Source organism: Labeo rohita, chromosome 12, assembly GCF_022985175.1.
Source record: "Labeo rohita strain BAU-BD-2019 chromosome 12, IGBB_LRoh.1.0, whole genome shotgun sequence".
Taxonomy (NCBI): Eukaryota; Metazoa; Chordata; class Actinopteri; order Cypriniformes; family Cyprinidae; genus Labeo; species Labeo rohita.
The window spans coordinates 1,978,046-2,001,422 of record NC_066880.1 but is presented as its reverse complement, the minus strand read 5'-3'; the positions used below and the strand labels follow the sequence as shown (position 1 = coordinate 2,001,422).

General features: G+C 37.0%; 2 protein-coding genes across 2 annotated transcripts; both read left to right on the top strand.

Moving 5' to 3' along the window:
- The first annotated feature begins 347 nt into the window (after window positions 1–347).
- hid1b (HID1 domain containing b) lies at window positions 348–13,145 on the top strand. The gene is made up of 19 exons (XM_051124476.1): window positions 348–509; window positions 1,222–1,371; window positions 2,389–2,559; window positions 3,053–3,166; window positions 4,817–4,923; window positions 5,536–5,649; window positions 5,739–5,985; window positions 6,782–6,838; window positions 6,982–7,122; window positions 7,330–7,420; window positions 7,649–7,800; window positions 8,140–8,218; window positions 8,298–8,462; window positions 8,625–8,867; window positions 10,790–10,938; window positions 11,022–11,099; window positions 11,262–11,353; window positions 12,274–12,432; window positions 12,635–13,145. The coding sequence occupies exons 1-19, from the start codon at window positions 444–446 to the stop codon at window positions 12,696–12,698; spliced, it is 2,439 nt and encodes an 812-aa protein (XP_050980433.1). The 5' UTR covers window positions 348–443; the 3' UTR covers window positions 12,699–13,145.
- A 586-nt stretch (window positions 13,146–13,731) lies between these two features.
- On the top strand, window positions 13,732–22,803 carry ush1gb (Usher syndrome 1Gb (autosomal recessive)). Its single transcript, XM_051124477.1, has 4 exons — window positions 13,732–14,177; window positions 16,997–17,447; window positions 18,436–19,008; window positions 19,822–22,803. Exons 1-4 carry the CDS (start codon window positions 14,014–14,016, stop codon window positions 20,104–20,106), a joined length of 1,473 nt encoding a protein of 490 aa, XP_050980434.1. The 5' UTR covers window positions 13,732–14,013; the 3' UTR covers window positions 20,107–22,803.
- Window positions 22,804–23,377: the final 574 nt, after the last annotated feature.

Genomic DNA, 23,377 nt, shown 5'->3' with positions numbered 1-23,377 from the left:
ATTGTATTCAATGTTGGCAGGGCCTTTAAAATAACAGCTTAATATTAATTCACAGTATGCTTAAGGCACTCAACTTTTAAAGAGTAATCTTTGAGCAAACATTTACTTTACACACCCGGAAAATACCATGCTTGCATCCTGGTCACGAACAAACGACTCCTACTATGACTAAGCCTTACCTCGTGTATATTCATGACGTAACGAGAAGTTCGCTCACTCGGCCAAACTGATTGGCTAACGGTTAAATTGCGCGCCAAGGCATCTGGCGAATCAACGAATCTCAAATATTAAGACGTTACCTAATTGGATGCGCCAGGCAGGTTGACGTCAACGTCAGTGCAGCGTAATTAATATTCATGACTAAGCCTTTGCCGTAGTAGGAGTGGTAATTTGGCGTCGTGTTCACCTGCGCCACAGGTGCGCGGTGGACAGATCAGAGTGAGATGGGTAATTCAGACTCCAAACTGCACTTCAGAAAAGCAGTGATACAACTTACAACCAAAACACAGGTCAGGTTTATTTTATTTGACGTATGTGGCTTTTATAAGCATTTGTGTTGGGTTACAAATGTTTCAACGCGCTGTTAAAGTGTAACAGATGGAATACTGTCGCTTGTAACATCTCATAATATTACACTTTGAGCAGTCGTTTGGACATGTAAGCTTTCTTTTAATATTTAATCTTTTAATTTTATGGTTTAACCATTATTTAATGTGAGATATAAGCACAAAAACTAGAGAGAATCAACAACTTTATACACATGACAGCTGTGTGAAGTCATGCTGTTTGTTTTAATTACATTCAGTCTGCTTTTCTCGTTTCTTGTGGAGTTTTACAGGTGATGCTCATCTAAGTTATAGCTGATCTACTTCATTTATTTTTCTCAGTAAAACATCCCGTTTATGAAGGATTTAAATTCATAATAATCGCTATACTTATGTCAACATCCTTTCTTGTAACAAAGAATGGTCAAAATAAAGGAAAAATGTTGTATTTTGTTTTATATTATGCATTAAAACTATGCATTTAGGACTATTAATATATTTCACATTTTTGACAAATAATGAGAATTGGCAAGATGCACTTACTGTAATAAAAAGAAGATACAGGGGAAGATGTCTAGACTGAAGATATCACTATCTAATCTCAGTGCATTTATACTGAAAGCTTGTGTTTATTTATTTATTTATTTATTTGCTTGTTTGTTTGTTTGTTTTGTAGCCTGTAGAGGCCTCTGAGGATGTGTTTTGGGACCAGTTTTGGACTGACGTCAACTTGACGGCACAGGATATATTTGCTCTCGTTCCTGCTGCTGAGATCCGCGCTGTGAGAGAGGAGTCTCCATCCAATCTGGCAACCCTCTGTTACAAGGTACAGCCTGTGTCCCAAACAGAGGTTAATAATGAGGAAAAAGGTGATCGTGTGACTTCAGCATGATGGCCACCATGAGAGGGGACCATTGATGCATGAAATAAAACATAGTGTACACCAGTAATATGACTCTCACCTGAACATACATGCATTTAGGTCCGTTTTAACTCAGATGAGATGCTTACAAATTTCGGAAAAAATGCATATTATTTTTATTTAGTTATTTAGTTTTTTAAATATTTAAAAATTTAGTTTTATACCTTTTTGGCCCAGTTATTTACTGAGGCTTTACACATGATGTTGTGCATAATTCTCATGTTTTGTTTTATTTTGTTATGTTTTTTTTAATAGGGCTGGCAAACGATTAATCGCAATTAATCGCATACAAAATGAAGTTTGAGTTTGCTTAATATGTGTGTGTACTGTGTGTAATTATTATGTATATATAAATACAAGCACCTTCATGTATATATTTAAGAAATGTTTACAAGTATATGTATTTATTATATTTTTTTATAGAATTTATATTATATATGTAAATAAAAATTTGTACATAACATATTTCTCTTAAAAATATACATGAATGTTCTTGTATTTATATATACTTAATAATTACACACAGTACACACACATATATTAGGCAAACTCAAACTTTAATTTTGTATGCGATTAATCATTTGCCAGCCCTGTTTTTTAACTATATGTTAGATTTTACTCAAATCCATTTGTAAAATATATTCAGACTTCTTCCCATATCTCACACATACTTTTGGGACTGGATTTTGATAAATATGAATATGCATTAATATTGCTAAACCACTGCAGAATGAAAAATCATTTTCATCTAAAAGTTAAAGTTTATGCACATAAAATGAATTTATTTTGTTTGCAAATATTACAGAGTAATATTTATATTGTTTTTATGTTATTATTTTTTTTAAAAGCCAAAAAATCTAAATATCTTGCGTAATAATGTATGGTTTTTTTTTTTTTGTTTGTTTTTTTTGTTTTTTACAGGCAGTGGAAAAGCTTGTGTTGAACGCCGACTCGGGTTGTGTGTGTGAAAGAGACAGACAAGCCGTACTGAGCTGCACTCGTCTGTTGACTCGGATTCTGCCATATATCTTTGAGGATCCAGACTGGCGTGGATTCTTCTGGTCCACGGTGCCAAAAGTGGGCAAATCTGTGGTGAGGGAAATTTCAAAATTGCTTTCATCAAAGTTCTTACCTCTCCAAATGGTTGAACATGCACTAAAGTAAAACATGCAGTTTGCACACACTCCCAGAACGTCACCGGCAAACATGAGCTGTGCAAGCAGGTTTTAAGAAGATTCACAGAAAAGCTTTGCCTAGCTTGAACTTTTATTTAAAACATGAGCTTTGTGTGTGAGAGCGAGTTTGTTCTACGGTGCATTTTTACGGTCTCCTGTTACCAGCCTAAACACTGCTCTGATTGTGTCTGTCTCAAAGAACGACAGCGTATTAAATATCCTGTGATTAAAGAGATGAAGGAAGCAGAAAGAGTGTATTGATGATGTGATTGTGTGCATGAAACTCTTCAGAAAGCCAATAGCTCCTCAAACACTTGTCAGACAAGCATGAAGACTTGAAAGAATGCATTTTGCAATTTCTTAGACGAATGGCAGATTTAATTGGTTTTTGTTTCTGTGTGTTGACATAGGACGAAAGCGAAGACGAGTGCACACGGCCGTTGGCGGAGTCTCTCCTCACAGCTATTTCTGATCTGCTTTTCTGTCCAGACTTCACTGTCGAGAGCCACAGCAGGACCAGTGCGGTAACCCTCTGTCTCTATCTCAGTCCTTCTTAGTCTGGCAGAGGTTTTGACTAATACAATTAGATCCGTAATAATTGGTCTGGCCAAAGACACACCGTTCCTTTAAAAGAAACAATAATAGTTAATGTTTTAAAACATCATGTAGAATCAGGTTTGTCTGAAATTGATGAATGCTATTTAACAAAATAGTTGCTCATTAAAATAATGGCACAGAAATCTCAAATGTTTGTGTAGACACTAGCTATGTTTCCATCACCCTTTTTTCATGTGCATTTTGAAGTATCGCATCAGAAATGAGTGATGGAAACGCCACATTTCGAATTAATTCGCAAAAAAGTTTTTATGCTCGCTTGAGGTCGTTTTTGACTTGGAGATGGAAATGCATTTGCAGAATAAATTCCTCCATACGTCTTACTCAACTGCGTTCCTAAACAGCAGGCATCCACCTCCGAAAGAAATGATCACATTTATGTGTTTCGTCTGCTCGCTCTGAGGCGCAAGTAATTTATTATATATGAAAATTATTATATTCAGTGGGTTTTCCTACTTTTCTTTGTAATATGTAGTGTCAGCTTATCAGGAAGTGCCGATTTTGTTCTCTTTGACTTGTTGGATGGAAACTGTGCCTATTCGCAAATGTTTTATGCGATATTCTAATTTTTGCGCATAAGTTAAATTCGCAACTTTGGATGGAAACCCGACTACTAAGAAGTTAAAAAAAAAAAAAAGTGTTCAGACATTTACGTTTCATGATTTGCATAATAAAGATTTGCTTTTTTCCAAAGCAACTTGCACTGCATTTAGGGTAAATATTTTAAAGGTATGTTTGTTCCTTGCATGATTTTTTTTTTTTTCTCTTTTACTATATAAAATGTACGTAAAGTACCAATGAGATTTTAAGTTAGATTTTCAATAATTCGACAACATATTTGCAAGTTTCATATGACATGCAGTTAAACAAATAAAATAACTTTAATAAAAAAGTTCATAATATTTACTATTTTATACAATTTTTTTTTTTGTGTGTGTGTGTGTGTTGTGATTTTATTAATAAATAATTTTTTAAATATAATTAAATTAATTATTAGCAAACACCTTGCACTTCCCATAGGGCTGCACAATTAATGGAATTTCTAATCGTAATTACAATTACAGATGCCAAAATTATGTAATCGTTCAAAGGCACAATTACAAAAAATAATAATTATAAATTATCCACTTACATTATTCTGCTTGCTTAAGATGTGGGGGTGTTTTTTTTTCTACAGGTTGCTACAGGTTAAGTTTCTTATTTTTATTTTATTTTTTTTCATAGTTAATTTTAAATGTGTACTTTTTTTGAAACTATATATAAAAGGTGGCATGCAGTGCTTCAAACAATGGTATAAAGCTATTAAAAATACCATTAAATGTAAATTGTGATAATCGTTATTAATAATTGCAATTACAGTTTCAAGGGAATAATCGACAATTATGATTTCTGTCATAATCGTGCAGCCCTAACTTCCCTCACAAAACTCCAGAAGATAAAAAACAATTTTTTGCATTTACATGTAAAATTAATAAAAACAGATTATTTTAGATATAACTTAAACATAAGTTATATAACATGAGTTATATATATGTGTGTGTGTGTGTGTGTGTGTTCAGGATGGCCCTTCTGATATCCAGTCCATAGACAGCTGTGAGTTCATCTGGGAAGCTGGCGTTGGATTTGCTCAGACTCCGCCTCTCAATCACACCCATGACTCCAACAGGTCAGAGATCTGCCCACTCATACTGCCCTGGCCCTGTTTACTACATTTATTTGTGCTTATTATATACGCTGACCTAGTTTACATCTGGTAGTAGTTTGCATGTGACCACATTGTATTTTATCTAATCCATCCTAATTGGTCATGACAGCAGTGAAGGACCGCCTTCTCACCTGTCAGTCAACCACTGCTCTAAAATTCAAAGAACTTTTTTGTGATTGCACTGGGAAAAACAACTGTTTTTAAAAATTAAATCTGGACCAACACTACCATTCAAACGTTTAGGGTCAAAAGAAGTCTTTTATGCTTATCAAAGCTGTATTTATTTGATCAAAAATACAGTAAGAACAGTAATACTATGAAATATTGTTACAATTATGTAACAGCTGTTTTCTATCTAAATACGTTTTAAAATGTAATTTATTCCTGTGATTAAAGATGAAATTTCAGCATCATTACTTCAGTTTTCAGTGTCACATGATCCTTCAGAAATCATTCTAATATGATGATTTGCTGCTCAAGAGACAGTTCTCAATTATTATTAATGTTAAAAACAGTTGATCAATTTATTGCTCTCTCTCTCTCTCTCTCTCTCTCTCTCTCTCTCTGTCTCAGGGCAGAGTTGTTGAAGCTTTTATTGACATGTTTCTCAGAAGAAATGTACCAGTCTCCATCTGACACCCACACACTCAACCCCTGGGTCTCGTTCTTTTGCTCTAGAGAAAACCGGTAATCACATATGCGCTTATTTGTTATCATTAGTTGGTGATGCAGCAATTAAAGTTTGTTCTCTCTCTCTCTCTCTCTTTGTCTGTCAGACATGCTCTGCCGCTCTTCACGTCTCTTCTTAACGTGGTATGTGCATATGATCCAGTCGGGTACGGTATCCCGTACAATCACCTGATGTTCTCTGACCAGCGAGGGGTGCTAACCGAGTTGGCGCTTCAGACACTGATTGTTTCATTGGAGCAAGAACTCATCGATAACACCAGCCCGAACCTGAGCACCAATACTGATAACTGCTCTGCTGATTATAACAAGAACACAACCGCTGAAGGATGCCAGGTAACGGGACACGCAGATGTGTTCAGAATAGCATCCCCGCAAACAGAAATATGTTCTAGGAAGGCTTTTTTACATTATTCTATGAAAACTTTTTTAATGTTGTCTGAAAATTAAAAAAATGGAACGTTTTAAATTATTATAAAAATGTTATTTGAACATTTAGCTAATGTTTCCATTTATGTTGTTTTTGAGTGTTCTCTAAATATTCAAAACATTCATTGTTTTTTTTAATGTCTTAAAAATGTTATGTAAACATTAATGGAACACTCTGTTTTATCATTTTGCAAACATTATGGGATTGTTACATTTAAACACCCTTAAACACCATTTGACGAGCATCCTAAACTAAAATGCTTTTGTAAAATACAATATCTCACAATGCAAAGTGATGTCAATTAAGATGCATCCAAAAATAAATGTTTAAATGCAAAATTGATTTAAAAATGCAAAAACTATATATTTGCTAAACTGTAACCAAATGCCATTCAATGAATTAAACATGCAATTATTTTGCAATAAAACATGCATAATATTGTAAGCACAAATCATGCTTAGTAAATACCATTTTTTGTGGAGGTGGGATTCAGAGGTTCTAACTTACATTTCCTTAAATGGCATCTAACATCTCATGTGACAAGGCAGCATAACTTTAGTACATTTGAAACCTTTGATTTCCAAGAATGTTGTCTAAGCTGTGCACTAAGTTTTGTAAGAGAGCCTGTGTTCAGTATTACGATAGTTCAGTATTTCAAATGCTCAGCTTGAGTATCAGATTTTTCCTTGTGATATGTTTCAGGCAACAAGAGGTGAAAACCTGTTCGTAAATTACCTGTCTCGAATTCATAGAGAAGAGGTGAGAAACACAAACACCTCACAACCTCGCCAAATCAAGTGCAACAGACCTCTAACCGCTGTAAATGATCAGTATCCTCACATATTATGTATAAAATAATAATACCTATATTTTTGTAAATGCATGTAATTTTTTGCATGTAGGATTTTAATTTTATCTTGCGAGGAATTGGCCGGCTGCTCAATAACCCCCTGCTGCAGACGTACCTGCCCCATTCCTGCAAGAAAATACAGTTTCATCAGGAGCTGCTGGTGCTTTTCTGGAAACTATGTGACCTCAACAAGGTGCCACCTTGTGCCATTTTATTTATTTATTTATTTATTTATTAATAAAAAATAAATAAGATTTCTATTTAATTAAATATAAAATAAAGTACTTATTTTATACTAAATAAAAATATTATATTTTTCAGTTATCATTTTATGTTTACAATTCTTATGCAATTGTTAGAAAATGAATTCTGTATTCACATTTCTTCATTCGTGTTACAGAAGTTCCTGTTCTATGTGTTGAAGAGCAGTGATGTGCTGGATATTCTGGTACCAGTTCTATTCTATCTGAATGACGCTCGTGCCAATCAGTGTGAGTATCTGGAGCATTTGTTGTTACACATACAAAACAAATCATATTTTACATATACTGTATATTTATTGCACCTTGAGAGTCATTTTTTTGACAGAATTCTTTTCCTGTACTTCTGATCTTAATTTAATACATTTTGCCCATTTTTAGTGTTGTCTTTTTGTTATAAACCTTGGATGTGATTAAAAACCAGCATATGTGTCAGTGTGCGTATGCATCTGTTCGCAGCACGTGCCGGTCTGGTGCATATTGGTGTGTTTATCTTGTTGCTGTTAAGTGGAGAGAGGAATTTTGGTGTGCGTCTGAATAAACCATACAGTGTGCGAGTGCCAATGGATATTTCAGTGTTCGCTGGGACTCATGCCGACCTGCTGATAGTGGTGAGATGATTTTAAAAACGCAGTAAAAGTAGTCCATATGACTTGTGTGCAATATTGCATATCTTTTGATGTCTTTTTATTGCTTTTTGTAAAGAACAAACCCAAAATGTAAGTCTTTGAATGTTCTAAAACTCACACAGCTGCATATTAAAACTGAATCATGCATCCTTAATGAGTGTTTGCAATTATGCATTTAGCACATGCTTTTATCCAAAGCAACTTGCATTGCATGCAGTGTGTGCAACTTTTCAGTTCATGCATTTCTGGGAATATAAGCTAATAAAATTTGAGAATTTGCATGAGCATTAAAATGCAAAATATATATTTTTTGATTGACAGGTTTTCCATAAAATCATCACCTGTGGACACCAGCGACTTCAGCCCCTCTATGACTGTCTGCTCACTATTATAGTCAACGGTAAGCAAGTTTAGAACCTACGTACGTTTTAAGAGATTATTTTCACTTCCTGATGAACCTCTGCTGTTGTTTTTTTCAGTGTCTCCTTACCTGAAAAGTATGTCTATGGTAGCAGCCAACAAACTTATTCACCTGTTGGAAGTTTTCTCAAGCCCGTGGTTCCTGTTCTGCTCACCTGTTACCCATCACCTGGTTTTCTTTTTGCTAGAGATTTTTAACAACATCATTCAGTACCAGTTTGATGGTAAGTTGCTTTTGAAGCTTCATCACCGCTGTACAGTTGACACAAGTCATGGTGGCAGTTCTTAATTCAAAGTAATTTAGAATATAACACAAATTTTCAGATTTTTATGAATAGAATCATATATTTGTCAAGTGTTTATTGTAGTCTGTTTCTAAAAATCAGGTAACTGTAACCTGGTGTACGGCATCATCCGCAAACGCAGCCTCTTTCACCAGCTGGCCAACCTGCCTACAGATGTCAACTCGATCCAGAAAGCCCTGCAGAAGAAAAGCAGGAGCAACAGCACCCATAATGCAGTCTTCATGGAGACCAACAACCCCTACAATACAGCCTGTAGTGAAGGACCATATAAGACCACACCAGTTCAAACAGGCACTCTGAACACAAGCTTAAAAGCCATGCCACGTACGTATCCCACTTTAACATACACGGTTGCACTATTCCACCTCATTATGTTGACTTAAGACTTCATTAGTTGTTTCCATCCACATTTTAATGAAAATTTTGGATGGAAATTGATCCAGTGCATAAAATCTTAAAGGAGAAGTTCACTTCCAGAGCAAAAATCACTGATAATGTACTCACCCACTTGTCATCCAAGATATCCGTGTCTTTTTTTCTTCAGTCATAAAGAAATTGTTTTTTGAGAAAAACATTTCAGCATTTTTCTCCATATAATGGACTTCAATGGTGCCCCGAGTTTGAGTTTCCAAAATGCAGTTTAAATGCGGCTTCAACACACCAAATATTGTTGTAAATCTTATCTAGCAAAACAGTTGGTTATTTTCATTAAAAAAAAATACAGTTCCCTCAAGAGACTAAAATCTGTGACTAAAATATAATTTAGACATTAAAACAATGTAATAATGTGCAGTAAAGAAATATTCCAGATTCTGCACTATTTCTGTGCGATTAATCAAAGATATGGTGCACTTTGGAACATCTCAAATCATGCCAGCTCATTAAAACATAAAAACTTTTCACTTATTATGCTAATAATAGAATTTGTAATTAAATGATTTGCATTAAATTAGAGCAGAAACATTTTTGCTAGTGGTCTCAGATGTTTGGACTCATTCTTGAAACACGAGCAGAAACATCACTGTTTTACCTTTTTTGTTAAGGGTGTTTGATCTTCTTTGCATGTTCACTTTGCAAAGACTGGGTTGGAACATCTGCAGCGATGTAGGATGATTTTGAAATTATTTTTGCAGTTGAGGGTGAAAATACAATTGGAGTTTTTTGACATACCCTAACTGTCTTGAACCAGAAGAGTTCAGGGAGTGCAAGACAAGACGAGTGTTTGAGGTTAAAAAGTTTTTAAAATGTATTTTTTTTTTTTTATGAAAAAAAAAAAAACACTGATCGTTTTGCTAGATAAGACCCTTCTTCCTGGGCTGGGATCGTTTACAACCACATTTGGGATCATTTGAAGCCACATTTAAACTGCATTTTGGAAGTTCAAACTCGGGGCACCATAGATAAAAATGCTGAAATGTTTTCCACAAAAATTATAATTTCTTTACGACTGAAGAAAGAAAGATGAACATCTTAGATGACAAGGGGGTGAGTACATTATCTGTAATTTTTTTTTGTTCTGGAAGTGAACTTCTTAAATGAGCATAAAAAGACACATGCATGCAATTGAGGCGGATGAGTTCTTTATCAAATAAATTCTTTGAGGTGCAAAGTTTAGCAGATCATGCAACTTTAGCAGATCATGTGATTAGATATGTGAACCAACCATCTCAAATATTGTTTCAGTTATTCTGAAATGTCTGTCATCAAAATAATTTGATATTTTTACCTTCCCAAAAATCTTTGAATGCATTGCCAAACACAAGATAACATGGCAGCACGTGTTATTGAGTTTGTTATTATCTGCAAGTTACAGAGGCACAATTATTATGTATGGAGAAAAAAAAAAGTCACAGTAGCTTCTCCGGTTTTAATAATTTTAATGATGATAATAGTGCTTTTAATCATAACAGTTTTCCAGGAAATCATAGTTTTGTTCTTTGGACACCTAGGAGCGAAACAGCGCTTTATTCAGAAGTGTTATATGTAATATTCCAAATGTTCATTTCTAACATTGAATGCAAACAAATAGTGTTGCTGGTATTGGTAATTTAACAGTGTATTTGTTGGTTTATTAAAATTCCATTTTTATTTACAGGTGTTTAACTAATGGATTTTTAAAAGTATCACCTGAATGTATTTTTTTTCTTTCTTTTTTTTAATTGACTTTTGATATTCGCTTTGTTCTTGCTATAAAATGGCCTTGCTGCTGAAGTGGTGGTTTAAATTGTTGGTTTATTATGTTGCAGGCATCGATAAACTAACAGAAACATCACAGGTTTCCGAGGACGGAACGACAGTGTTGCTGCAGCAGAGTGACGCGGCCCAAAGCCAATCAGATCACAGCTCTGAGACACAAGTCAGAGACGCTGAGCCAACCTCAGGTGAAGATGACAAGGTATAGCATCACTGATAACCCTGATATTTAATCTACATTACTTTATTCTGTTTATATAAGTAACTTTTTGTTTAATTCCTTAGGAGTCTGAAAAAGAAGATAGTGATGGGTGTCAGAAACGTGTGTCGTCTTCATCAGACTGGGCTCCTACTCCAGAGTGGGTCAGTCATAAAATCTTAATTTATAGACCAAAGCTTGTGAGGACCTCGTATACACGGCAATTTTTGTTAGAACATTCAAAAAAAAAATCAGATGTGTTTTCCTTTTTTCTCAAAAAAAAATTCATGCCTATTACATCCACATCTCGGCATGCTCTCTTTCAGGTCCAATCCTGGAAGAGCAAACTTCCTTTGCAAACTATAATGAGACTCCTGCAGGTGCTGGTGCCTCAAGTGGAAAAAATCTGCATAGACAGGTGAGACACACACATTTAATATTTAGGAACCTGGCAATTCAGACATATGGTTTTACATACAACAAAAATGGCACACAATGAGCCTCATTCGTGAAACTTGCATAAATATATATGTGTAACTTCTGAGTAATATGCACGTAAAACAGACCTTCCCGAAAACGTTCTGCTCTAAAACGTCCAAACATCTGAGACCACTAGCAAAAATGCTTCTGTTCTAATTTAATGCAAATCATTTAATTACAAATTCTATTATTAGCATAATAAGTGAAAAGTTAACAAATTTTGAGAAATAGTGTTTTTGTTTTAATGAGCTGGCATGATTTGAGATGTTACAAAGTGCACCATATCTTTGATTAATCACATAGAAATGGTGCAGAATCTGGAATATTTCTTCTCTGCATATTATTACATTGTTTTAATGTCTCAAAATGCTAAAAATCTACTAATTGCCAGCTTTAGATTATATTTTAGTCCCAGATTTTAGTCTCTAAAGTATGTGTAATATAGAGGTTCACACTGACTAATAGGGCTGCACAATTGACAAAAATCATAATTGTCGATTATTCCCTTGAAATTGTAATTACGATTATCACAATTTATATTGAATAGCTTTATACCATTGTTTGAAGACATTGCATGCCACATTTTTATATATAGTTTCTTCTTTAAATATAAAAAAGTAAAAATTTAAAAATGAAAACAATGAGGGGAAAAAACCCTTAAGATAACCTGTAGGAAAAATACTCTCTCTCACTCACACACACATCTTAAGAAAGCAGAATAATGTAAGTGGATTTTTTTTTTTGTAATTGCGCCTTTGAACGATTACATAATTGTGGCATCTGTAATTGTAATCACGATTAGAAATTTGATTAACTGTTCAGCCCTACTGACTAGGTAAATTCTTGTTGTTCTTGTAGAGGTTTGACGGACGAGTCAGAGATCCTGAAGTTTTTGCAGCACGGGACTCTTGTTGGTTTGCTGCCGGTTCCTCATCCCATCCTCATCCGCAAGTACCAGGCCAATGAGGGCACGGCTCTGTGGTTTCGCACATACATCTGGGGCCTCATCTACTTGCGGTGAGTCCTGTGCTCTGTCTCCCTCTATAGGACAATATGGGCGCTGCGCTCAAAATTACACTGAGCACAGAAAGTCACACAAATGAATTGTTAAACTTTTTATTTGTACTTGATCAGTGTGATGTTTTATATGTATTTATATGTTGAAATGCAGCTTAGATATCATAAAAGAGAATAAAAATTTGCTTTTTTCTCATTTCAGTAACGTGGATCCTCCTGTTTGGTATGACACTGATGTCAAGTTGTTTGAGATCCAGAGAATTTAATAACACCAAAAGAATCAGCTCCACGAAACTGACTCGGTTTCTCCAAACTAAACACATTAACAAAGACTTAATTCAACTTTACACTTTCTCTCTAAAATGTAATCTAGTGAAGTCTAAGGTTTTGTTTTTCTGAACTTTTTGTTTTTGTTGTATATATGAATGAATGAGTTAACACTGCCCAGTCAAGCTGTTCTGTTATTTCTGATGCATTCTGCTTTGTTTATCAATCCATGAAGATGGACAAATAACCCTCAGGTCTCTGACCTTGTGAGGAATGAGAGGACTGTGTGTTTATATTGTTTTTTTTTTTATGTTATTTTTACTGTAATAGTGTTCTGTGTGTGGAGGGGTGTGAATGAACTGTATATAAACAAGCAAAAACATAATCATATGAAAGCTGGAAATGCTGCATGTATAGAAATACTATAAAAAAACTTTTGACTGCCATTTGGTCTTTTTTTTTTGTATGCAAAACCAATATTTGTTTGTTAAAAGCAACATGAAATATTGCATAATCTCTGAACAGGCTGTACTATGTCTCTCTCTTGAAAAAAACAGGGTATTAAATGAGAAAATGCATCAGAAATTGGTTTGATGTTAAAAGGTGTTTCTAGCTGACTATTATTTGGAAGGGAGGACATGATAATTAAATAATTAGCATTGTCATCCCCCAAAAAAATTTAACAGCAGCACAAATGATCACATTTGGATTAAAGTTAATGAAGATAAAACAGCATGCACTTTCAATAGACCTTTAATAGTCTCAGAAATGAGAATGACAAGTCCAGGCTTACCATGATAATGCTTTGGCCAACAGCAAGACCACATCTTGGATTTGTTTGATCAGATCTGCTAGGATGAGGTTATGCTGAGGTCACAGCAGGGTTTGGCTCTGTTTAGATTGGATTAGTTTAATGTTTGTTATATATTAGGTTTCTCAGTTGCGTGGAGAATGTATGATGCCTCAAAGAAGAATAATAGAAGTTAAGAGTCATATATATACATACAGGACGTACCCATTTCCAACTATAATTGGCATTCGCGTCAAATCATTATTGTGCATCAATATTTATCATTCTGGTAACATACTTGTAACACAGTGTGATTTTACCTGAGTGTGTCACTGTGTTCTCATCTGTCAGGTGTGCGCTGATCGGAAGTGGGCGTGGCCATGCAAAGACTCCTCCCATAGCAACCGTTAGAGCGTGCTTGCGGTATCTCGAGTGGAGACGCCAAAAGCGCACGTGAAATCTCGCCAATACAACACACGCCAAATGACCGTCCGTGAGAGAGGATAGAGTGTTCCGCCGCCGCCATGAACGACAAATACCACCGGGCGGCTCGAGACGGTCACCTGCACATGCTGAAAGAGGCGACGCGCAAAGATCTAAACGCGCCGGATGAGGATGGAATGACGCCGACGCTTTGGGCCGCGCACCACGGCAACCTGGACGCGCTCAGACTGGTGGTGGGACGAGGGTGAGTGATGCGTTAATTATTTATGAGCAATATATATTTTAAAATTATTATTAGTGTATTTCGTAACCTATTTTGGTTTACAATTACAATTTCCAGGATCTAAATGATGTATGTGTAAATAATAATAGAGATTTTGTTTCCCCTTTAAAGTTTGGTCATATTTGCTGACTAAGACAAATTCCACAAGGCAGATACTAGCCATTTTCTTTTCAGAATTGTCTAGTACAGTAACATTTGTAAAGTTTGTGTTGGGTCAGTTTGATTCCACCAAAAACACATTGTGTAAAAATACAGAACATATTTTGCTGCCAGTGTACACAACTTTAAAACCTGTGGGTGGTTGTAGCATCACTCCTTTTCTTTTTGCTTTTACTTGAAGCATGTGAATTTAAGAGTTTATACATTTTTAAAATAATTAATATGATACATGTTCTCAGGTCTGGTTATGTTTTGGCATGTACAGTTTCATTAACAGGATGGCAGTTCTGTGTTCTCCTGTATCAGATCACATCTGCATTGAGATAATTTAGCCCTCCACCCAGCCGCTCTCACTGATGGATATCTGGATTGTTTTATTTGCATCTTTACTGTCCTGGGCTAATTAAAATAAAGGTCACCCAGAAGAACAATGCAATTTTCTCTTGAGCGATGCTTTTCTGTTGCTACTGTTATTACTGCTTAAAAGTGCTAGGCGTATATTCAATTATAAACCCCGAATTCTGCATGCAGATAAAGGCATGCTGTATGTTGTCATGCATGCAGCTAAAAAGCCAGATATAATCACTATCATTCACAATCATTTTGTTCCAAACTCATATGCTGTTTTTCAAAATTTTGCATATGGAAAAAAATGCATTGAGATTCTTCACAAATGTACAGCAGTCAACATTTGAAATGAATCAAAACTTTTCATCAAAGCTGTGCTAAAACCAAAACAATACCCGTTCTTGTCTTAGGACAACTTTGATGAACTTTTTATGATCCAGTTCAAATGTTCACTAATGTATCCTTTTGCTCTTATGGGTTTAAAACATGAGGGAAAGTGAAAAATGGCACCATTTTTATTTTATTCTTTTAAAGAACTGGCTTTAGGAGAGAGTAATATGTTGTAATGTTGTATTGTTTATCAACTCATTAGGTAATTAGATCTAAATAACCTGGCTCTTATCTCCTGACCAGGTTAATAATAGAAGCTAAATGTTCTGCTCTGTGAACACCCTCACTGTTCTCTAATTAGTGTTCTGCATCAGTCCCTCCAGATCTCAGACTGAACCGAAACTGTTACTGAAACACGTTCATAAAGAGACGATTGCAGTTTGAGTCATAATAACTCAGCATTTAGAGTTGCACTTTGAATTTTATAGTCTGAGCTTTTTTTTGGCCATCATGATTGGGCCCAGACAGAATCAGCAGAATGTTTTTTGCATTGTCAAATTATTTTCAAAAATGGGAGGTAGCCACACAAAAAGGAAAGCCATTTTACATGGAAAAAAAAAACAGAATAGGATGGAAACGTACTGAATTTCATAATTATTTTTAACACAGTTAAGTAATGCACTTATTTGCAGCTGAAAGCATAATTATTTGGCTTTACTACTAGGAAAAATCAATAATGGGATTGACAAAACAGACTTTGCATTACCCATTTGAACATCACGTCTCCAAATTATCTAGAGTACGGATGCTACGTAAGCACTGTGCCACATCTCCAACGTGCAGTAAGTTTTAATCCTCAGAGTCTTTAAAGAGAGTTCAGGGCTGCATGCACATTCATGGAGAGGAATTTTACACATGGCCAGACAGAGAGAAAGATGTTAATGTTCACAGTTAAAGGTCAGCATAATGAATTAGGGCTATTCCGCCTGCCTGTTTCCTTGGCTGTTGGCATTTTGCTAACTTGAATGTCAGCAGAATTATACACCTCAGTCTTTCATGTTTTTGCTTTCTGTCGTATTTTAATCTTGTTACCCTGCATGGTCCCATTAAACCTCACATAGATTCTGCTGGTCTCTGCTAATGGGTGGTTGCCATTTATACCTCAGCAACTCTTTTCAGACTTTTTGAGACTAAAAGAGAAAACACTGAGCGGTTATGGACCTTAGTAAGCGTAGACAGCCTCTGCTGCGAGTATATATGCAACATCTTTTCAATGCATTTGACTTAATTAAGGTCTGTTGCACTTCAGTTTGTTGATGGGCCATTGCAAGCATACATAATCTTGACACTGTGATTACTGGTTAACATGCTCTGTATGTAATACTAACCTACAATAAATAGGGTTTTGCACTTACACAAACACAAACAGAATGAACTGCATGTAAAGTATGGCTGGTAATGAATACTGCAGGCCTCTTTCAATGCAGATGATGAATGCATTACATGGTGCACAGGTTTTAATGACTTGGAGAGGTGAGTCACAAAGGCAGTGTGCATAATGTGTGTTGGTGTGTGCACATGTGTGTTACAGTGGGTAAGTGGAGCTCCAAAGCATCATGTTACGTATTCAGACCAACACCTTGCCACATAACAGAACATTAACGCATGCACTCATGCACCGACACGCACATGTGCACATACACATGTCTTCACACACCCTATATTTGGACTAGTAATTAATCAGTGTATTGGCAAGGCCAATAAATTGGCCAATACTTGGCAATTTTGAGTGCATCGGTATTGGCCGATAACCATCGTTATTGATATCATTATTGGTGTCAGTCACTGACAAACCCATATGCATCAGCCACTAATTTTGACCATGTAGCTATGTAAACTATAAAATTAGATGTAACCAATCGACTGTTGTTTTTGGTCCACAGAGGAGATCCAGATAAATGTGATATTTGGGGAAACACTCCTCTTCACCTGGCAGCAGCTAATGGGCATCTCAACTGTCTGTCCTTTCTGGTGTCATTTGGCGCCAATGTGTGGTGCTTGGACAATGACTATCACACACCACTTGACATGGCGGCCTCGAGGGGCCACATGGACTGTGTACGATATCTGGACTCTATTGCTGCCAAGCAAATCACCATCAACCCCAAACTGGTGAGCAAATTAAAGGACCGTGCCTTTCGTAATGCAGAGAGACGCATTAAGAACTGTGAAAAGCTTCAGCGCAGGCATCACGAACGCATGGAGAAGCGTTTCTTGAGAGAGAGTGCTGCAATGGACACGTCGGATACGATGAGTTACAGCAGTTTCAGCAGCACCCTGAGCCGAAGGATCCCTCAGTTCAACACCCTCGACTCCAACATGACATACTCACAGGTACTGTGTTTGAACACATGGATACAAAAGGGAACCGGGAGCACTCAACATACAGCCTTTGATTCATGGACTTAAGCATTAGGTCGATATAGACAAGCAAGTTATAAAGCTCTGTTTCAAAATCTGTTCCTGGAGGGCCACTATTCTGCAGAGCTCCAATCCTATTTAAACACACTTGAATCAGCTAATCAAGTTCTTCAGGATCACTAGAAACTTCTAGGCAAGTGTGTTTGGGCAGGTTGGAGGACGATTGCCCTGCAGGACTGGACAACCCTGAATAAGACTGCAGCCTGGCTCACAGTCTGCATTTTCAGTTCATCCCAAAGGTGTTCAGTGGGGTTCAGGGCAGGTGGCTTTGTGCACTCACGCATCATCATGGTAGAATGGAAAAGTAATAATTATTGCCTGTGGTGATTGCATGACTTGGCTTTATGCTCATTAGTAAAGGGTGTGGCTAAAATATGCAAACCTGTAATTTAGGAAGGGAACGTCCAAATACTTGTTAAAAACTTGGCAGTAGATTGCAGCAGATGATTTAGCACCATTATGCCCTTGTGCAAAGCCCAAGGATGCTGGGATACTGCTTTAGGACAGGGGTGCCCAAAATCAGTCCTGGAGGGCTGGTGTCCTGCAAAGTTTATCTCCAGTCTCAATTAGACACACCTGAACCAGCTAATCAAGTGCTTTCCAGGCGTACTAGAAACATGTTGAGGCAAGTTGGAGCTAAACTCTGCAGGACACCGTCCCTCCAGGATCGATTTTGGGAACCCCTACTTTAGGTAAAGCATTTGCTAAATGAAGACTTGCTTCCTTAGTAGATTAGCATAATGCTTCTGTGGACTTCAGTGCATGCTAGCTCACTAACAGTAGTCAGTCTTCAAATAGGGTGTCTAGATGTATGGGAGGCAATGCTGACAAGTTTGTATACAGTTTGAAGTTTGGCAATAAGTTTGGCAAGAATATGACAATGATAAACTTCTCTTTACAGGCAACACTTCAGTCCACAACTAGAGGCCGGACCAAGATTCAGCGGCGTCTTGAGAAGAAGAAGCAAGGTGATGGAACATTCAAGATTTCAGAAGACGGCCGAAGGAGTGTTCGTTCGCTCTCTGGTCTTCAGCTGGGCAATGATGTTATGTTCTTGAAGCAGGGTACGTACGTCGACCGACGCCAGCAGTCCAGCCCTCGGCTCAACATCCGTAACATGTTTTCTGGTAAACAGGACATCAAGCCAAATGATTATGATGATGATGAGGTGGACACTGTTTCACGGGCACTTAGTGATCCGGGTCTGTATGATGCTGCATACTCCGAGATAAGTACGGACTCGGGTCGGGACTCTTTGTTCAATCGCCCAGGACTCGGTACCATGGTATTCCGTCGGAATTATGTGACTGATGGGCTGTTCCGAATGGGACAGAATGAGGGCAGTGTGGCGGGAAGTGAACCAGTGGGACGGGTCCCAAATGTCCGCTTACGGGGGAGATTGCCACTACGCACGCCCAGTCTCGATGAAGTCAGCATAGGCAGCTCATTGAGTCTCCAAGAGAAGAACTTGCAGGTACCATACAAATTCCACTTGTCTTTCCTATCAATGCCTACAGCAACTTTCTGAGTCATTAAATTCTAGCTTTCTCTGATTTGTTCTAAGCAGTGTCCAAACTCAGTCCTGGAGGGTCAGTGTCCTGGCTAAGGCTACACTCTCCAGGATGGCCCTCCAAGAGCAGGGTTGGCTACCCTTGTACTAGACCAGGGGTGGAGAACCTTGATCCTGGAGGGCCAGTGTTCCTGCAGAGTTTAGCACCAACTCTGAAAAAAAATACCAACTTGAATCCTAAAGACCTTGATTAGCCCTCGAGGATCAACATTCCCCACCCTGGACTAGAAATATTATTCTTACAATTGACGGTCTTGAACTTGCAGCACATCAAGGATGAGAAACTCCAGTCCTGGAGGTTCACTGTCCTGCAGAGTTTAGCTCCATCCCCAATCTAACCAAAAAAGTCTCCAGGATTACTAGAAACTGCAGGGATTAGCTCCCAATGAGACAGGGTCTGGCACTGGATATTGGGCGACGTGATCCTATTCATCCCAAATGGGTTTAGGGCAAGGGGATTGAATAGGCCATTCATGTTCTTTCACACCAGTAAATCATTTCTTCATTGACATTTATGCACAGCGACAAGGGTGTCCAGATACGTTTGGCCATGTAGTGCAAGTTATAGAAATCTGATGATCTGAATTAATGTAAATGTGCAAACCTAAATCAGTTTGTGTAAATCAGTTCATCTAATCAGTTAATGTGAAGAAACTGCATTTAGATTTGGAAGAGGGGCTTCATGATGATGTTTTTCATGTTGGTCGTATTTTGTAGGATTTACCATGGGAGGAAGGAGACCTAGGTTTGGAGGAGGAGGATGATGAGCTTCAGCCATCGTCAGGTCCTTTAGAAGTGTTCCTGGCATCTCAAGGATTGAGTGACTTCCTCTCCATCTTCCATCGAGAGCAGATTGACCTAGAGGCATTGCTGTTGTGCTCTAAGCAGGACCTTATTAGCATCCATATCCCACTCGGACCTCGCAAAAAACTACTTGATGCATGCAGTAGACGCAACAATGTTTTGGAAGAAGCTGACGGCATGCAAGACACTATGCTGTAGAGTATGTCTGTATGTCTAGTGTACTTTCTTGCAGTCGTTTTTAAAGCAGCATCCTAGCTAAACTGTGTCTTTGTAAGTGTCTACACAGGCAGCAACTGAACACGCCACACAAATAGCATTTCATACGCAAAGAGCATTGGAGACTTGACGTGGACAAGTCTCCCATGCATTGGATAAATCTTCCAGCATTTCTCCCATCTTGTCTACTATCTTGGATGTATTTTTTTTTTCCTCTGAGCTTGTTGCATTCTAAGATTGCTTTCTCTGTAAAGCCTACATGTGATGCTGCCTGAGAATTTGGCCAAAACCATGTACGTGTTGCAAGATAATTATGCTGCCTACTTTTTAAAGCCACTTCTTGTCAGGAACTAGCACGTCTACAATTCCTCAATTGACCCGCTTTACTAAATGTTCATTTAAGATACTCCGTCTTAAGGTACATTCACATTATCAAAATTTCTGCTACATTTTACGGGCAAGTTATGTTTTTGCTATTTCAAAGCGAAAAAAATGTATTTGGCTTAGATTAGGGAGCACATATTCACTATTAAGTGTTTTTCCTCAATAAATTAAGAATTTGCTGCTTATTATTGACAGTAAGGTAGTCATTGTAGTAGTTATGTTTAGGTACTGGGTAGAGTTAAGGAATTTAGTATATGGTCATGCATTAATATGTGCTTTATAAGTAATTATAACTAATAAACAGCCAATATACGCAAAGAATGCATGCTAATAAGCAACTAGTGAATAGTGTATCCTAATCTGCCTTACAGTAACTTGCTTTTCCTGTGCAATGACTTTGCTTTTCTGCTGCAGGTGGTTGAATCATGTTAATCATAGCCAAATAGCCTAATTATATGCTCTTTAATTTTGACTCCATTCTGGAATGCAGCGCTCGCTTTTAAACCAGTCTGGTCAATACCAGATTGACTAAATCAAGATCTGCTTGTTTTCCTGATTATCCTGTTTCACTTTGAAATGCCTGACATTGTGGAAGAAAAACAGGTTGCATAGTGCAATTCACATATTTGAAATGCTTCTTATACCTGCATCTGGAACACAGCCATGGTGTGTGTCTGTGCATTAGTTAGTGATATACCTGCCTCCTGGTGGCTGGGTGGAAAACTACAGCTCTCTATTGGTACACATCCCTCTCTAGCCAGCAAAACTGTCTGCTCACAAAGAAGTTCTACTTGGAAGTCTACATGCCGATGGTTGTGGTTGTGGTTATGAATGCCCATGCAGTTTGGAGGTAAAATTCACACAAAATTTTAATCTAACCTTGCTTGAGGTTCATCAAAGATATTGTGGTTCCTGATACACTCTGTGAATGGTTGCCTTGCATATTGATACTGTCATTTTATATGACAAAAATAAATTTGCAGTAATAATTAGCATTTTCAACTTAATGATTTTAAACTTTAACAATTAAGAAATGAGGCCGTTGTTAGATGACGCATCTTGAGACAGATTTGCTACTAGAGCAAAAATCTATTTATCAGCCCTTTAGTGTCCCACATTGTCTCAGATTACTCTAATTCACTTTTTATTAATGTTATGTACCGTAGTAGAGAAATAACATGGTAAATATCAAAAAGTCTGTAAGATAATACATTCAAGCCAGATGTGTCCACACTTGGCTCACTGCATACTGTATATGCAAACATTATTTAAGTTTTTGTGTTTAGTTGTGCATATGAAGCTTTGGACAGCATCAGTGTCCAGCCAAAAGACATTTCACTTATGTAAAACATTATGTAGGCAATTTGCTGGTTTCTGATGATTATTATGATTGTATGCTGTACTAACTGACTCCAGCAGAGAGGGGGTTGGAGTTTGGGTGTGTGTGAAATGCCTTCATTGGCCATCTGATGTTTGTACAGTTTTATTGATGTACGGTTCTGTGTGTGTTATCGATCGACCGCAGTCAAATCTTCTCGCTCAGTGGGTGAGATGTTTGTTCTGGGTGCCATGTTCCTCTGCTATCTGTTCATTTATGGGTGTGTGCAGCAGGTTTTAGAGGCCGACATGCTGAAAGCGGATATAACTCTTGTTACTTTATATGTCTATCCATCACACTCCATCTCCTCACAATTCAGCTCCACATGGATAGCCCTTCTTACATGTACAGTTTACATGACAGTATGTGTGTCTGGATACAAGTTTATTCGCTTCTGTGTTTTTTTTACTCCCTCCTAGCTCAGATTGGTTCTCATTCATTCACAAATTACAATTTAAAACCGTTCTTGCGTAAGTCATTGTTGAGCAGAGAAGTGTATGACATTTTCAATGTAGTAATTGTAAAACAATTTCATCTACAATGTAAATTGTAGAAAAATATTTATAATGCAAACATTTCTGTGTAAATCAAAAATCCTCTCTTAATTATTCATAAGAAATGTGTTCTGCTTATGTTGCTTTTGTTTTGTATTATGTTTCATGAAACACAGTGTTTTGTTTTCCATTCTTTCCTCTTTCCTCTCCTCTTTTGTAGTCTTGCATGAAACTCTAAATATTGTCTTTACATTTTACAATTGTCCCTGACTATGTCAGGTCATATGTCACCTTAATATCAAAAATGTGTATATTATAGGGAAAAATATGACTTAAGACTCGTTATACATTTTCAGGGTAGCCAAATGCCAATGTTTTCGGTGACAAATTGTGGATAGTTGTTTTAAACTGTTGATTTAATAAACTGGTCATTATTTCTGACCTGTATTTGAGTTTTTTTCTCTCTGACACTCCGTTCTTTTGCTGCAACCTTTCTTTTGTCTTCTGCCAAGTAGATTAAAAAGGAGAGAGAAAGGAGGGAGAAGAGGGTTTGCTGAACACATGGGCGAGTCAGAGAGAGTAAATGTATTCTATAGCTGTACAGAGAGTGTGTGTGTGTTACTGTGTTGTTCTTGTGATTCAAGACGCCTCATGGAGCCTTGCTGCACTGTGAACTAAAGGCATCATTGTAGGAACAAGAAAACTGAGATTAACAGATTTTTTGTGTAAATGTTTTTTTTGTTGTTGTTGTTGTTGTTGTTTTTTTACATTAATTGTTGCATGATTTTGTGTTTTGATTGTTTGTTTTACACATAATTTGTGTGCAAATTGTATGCCAAACCATTGTTTCATTTATATAAATAACATAGAAACTGAATTTTTGTAAAATGGTTAAAGTAAAAGAAATTGTCAATTGTAAACTGATTATTAACCCCCAAGCATCCTTCAGAAAGTTAAGTCGTTGAAAAAAGAAACTCCTTAATTTATACCCATAGGA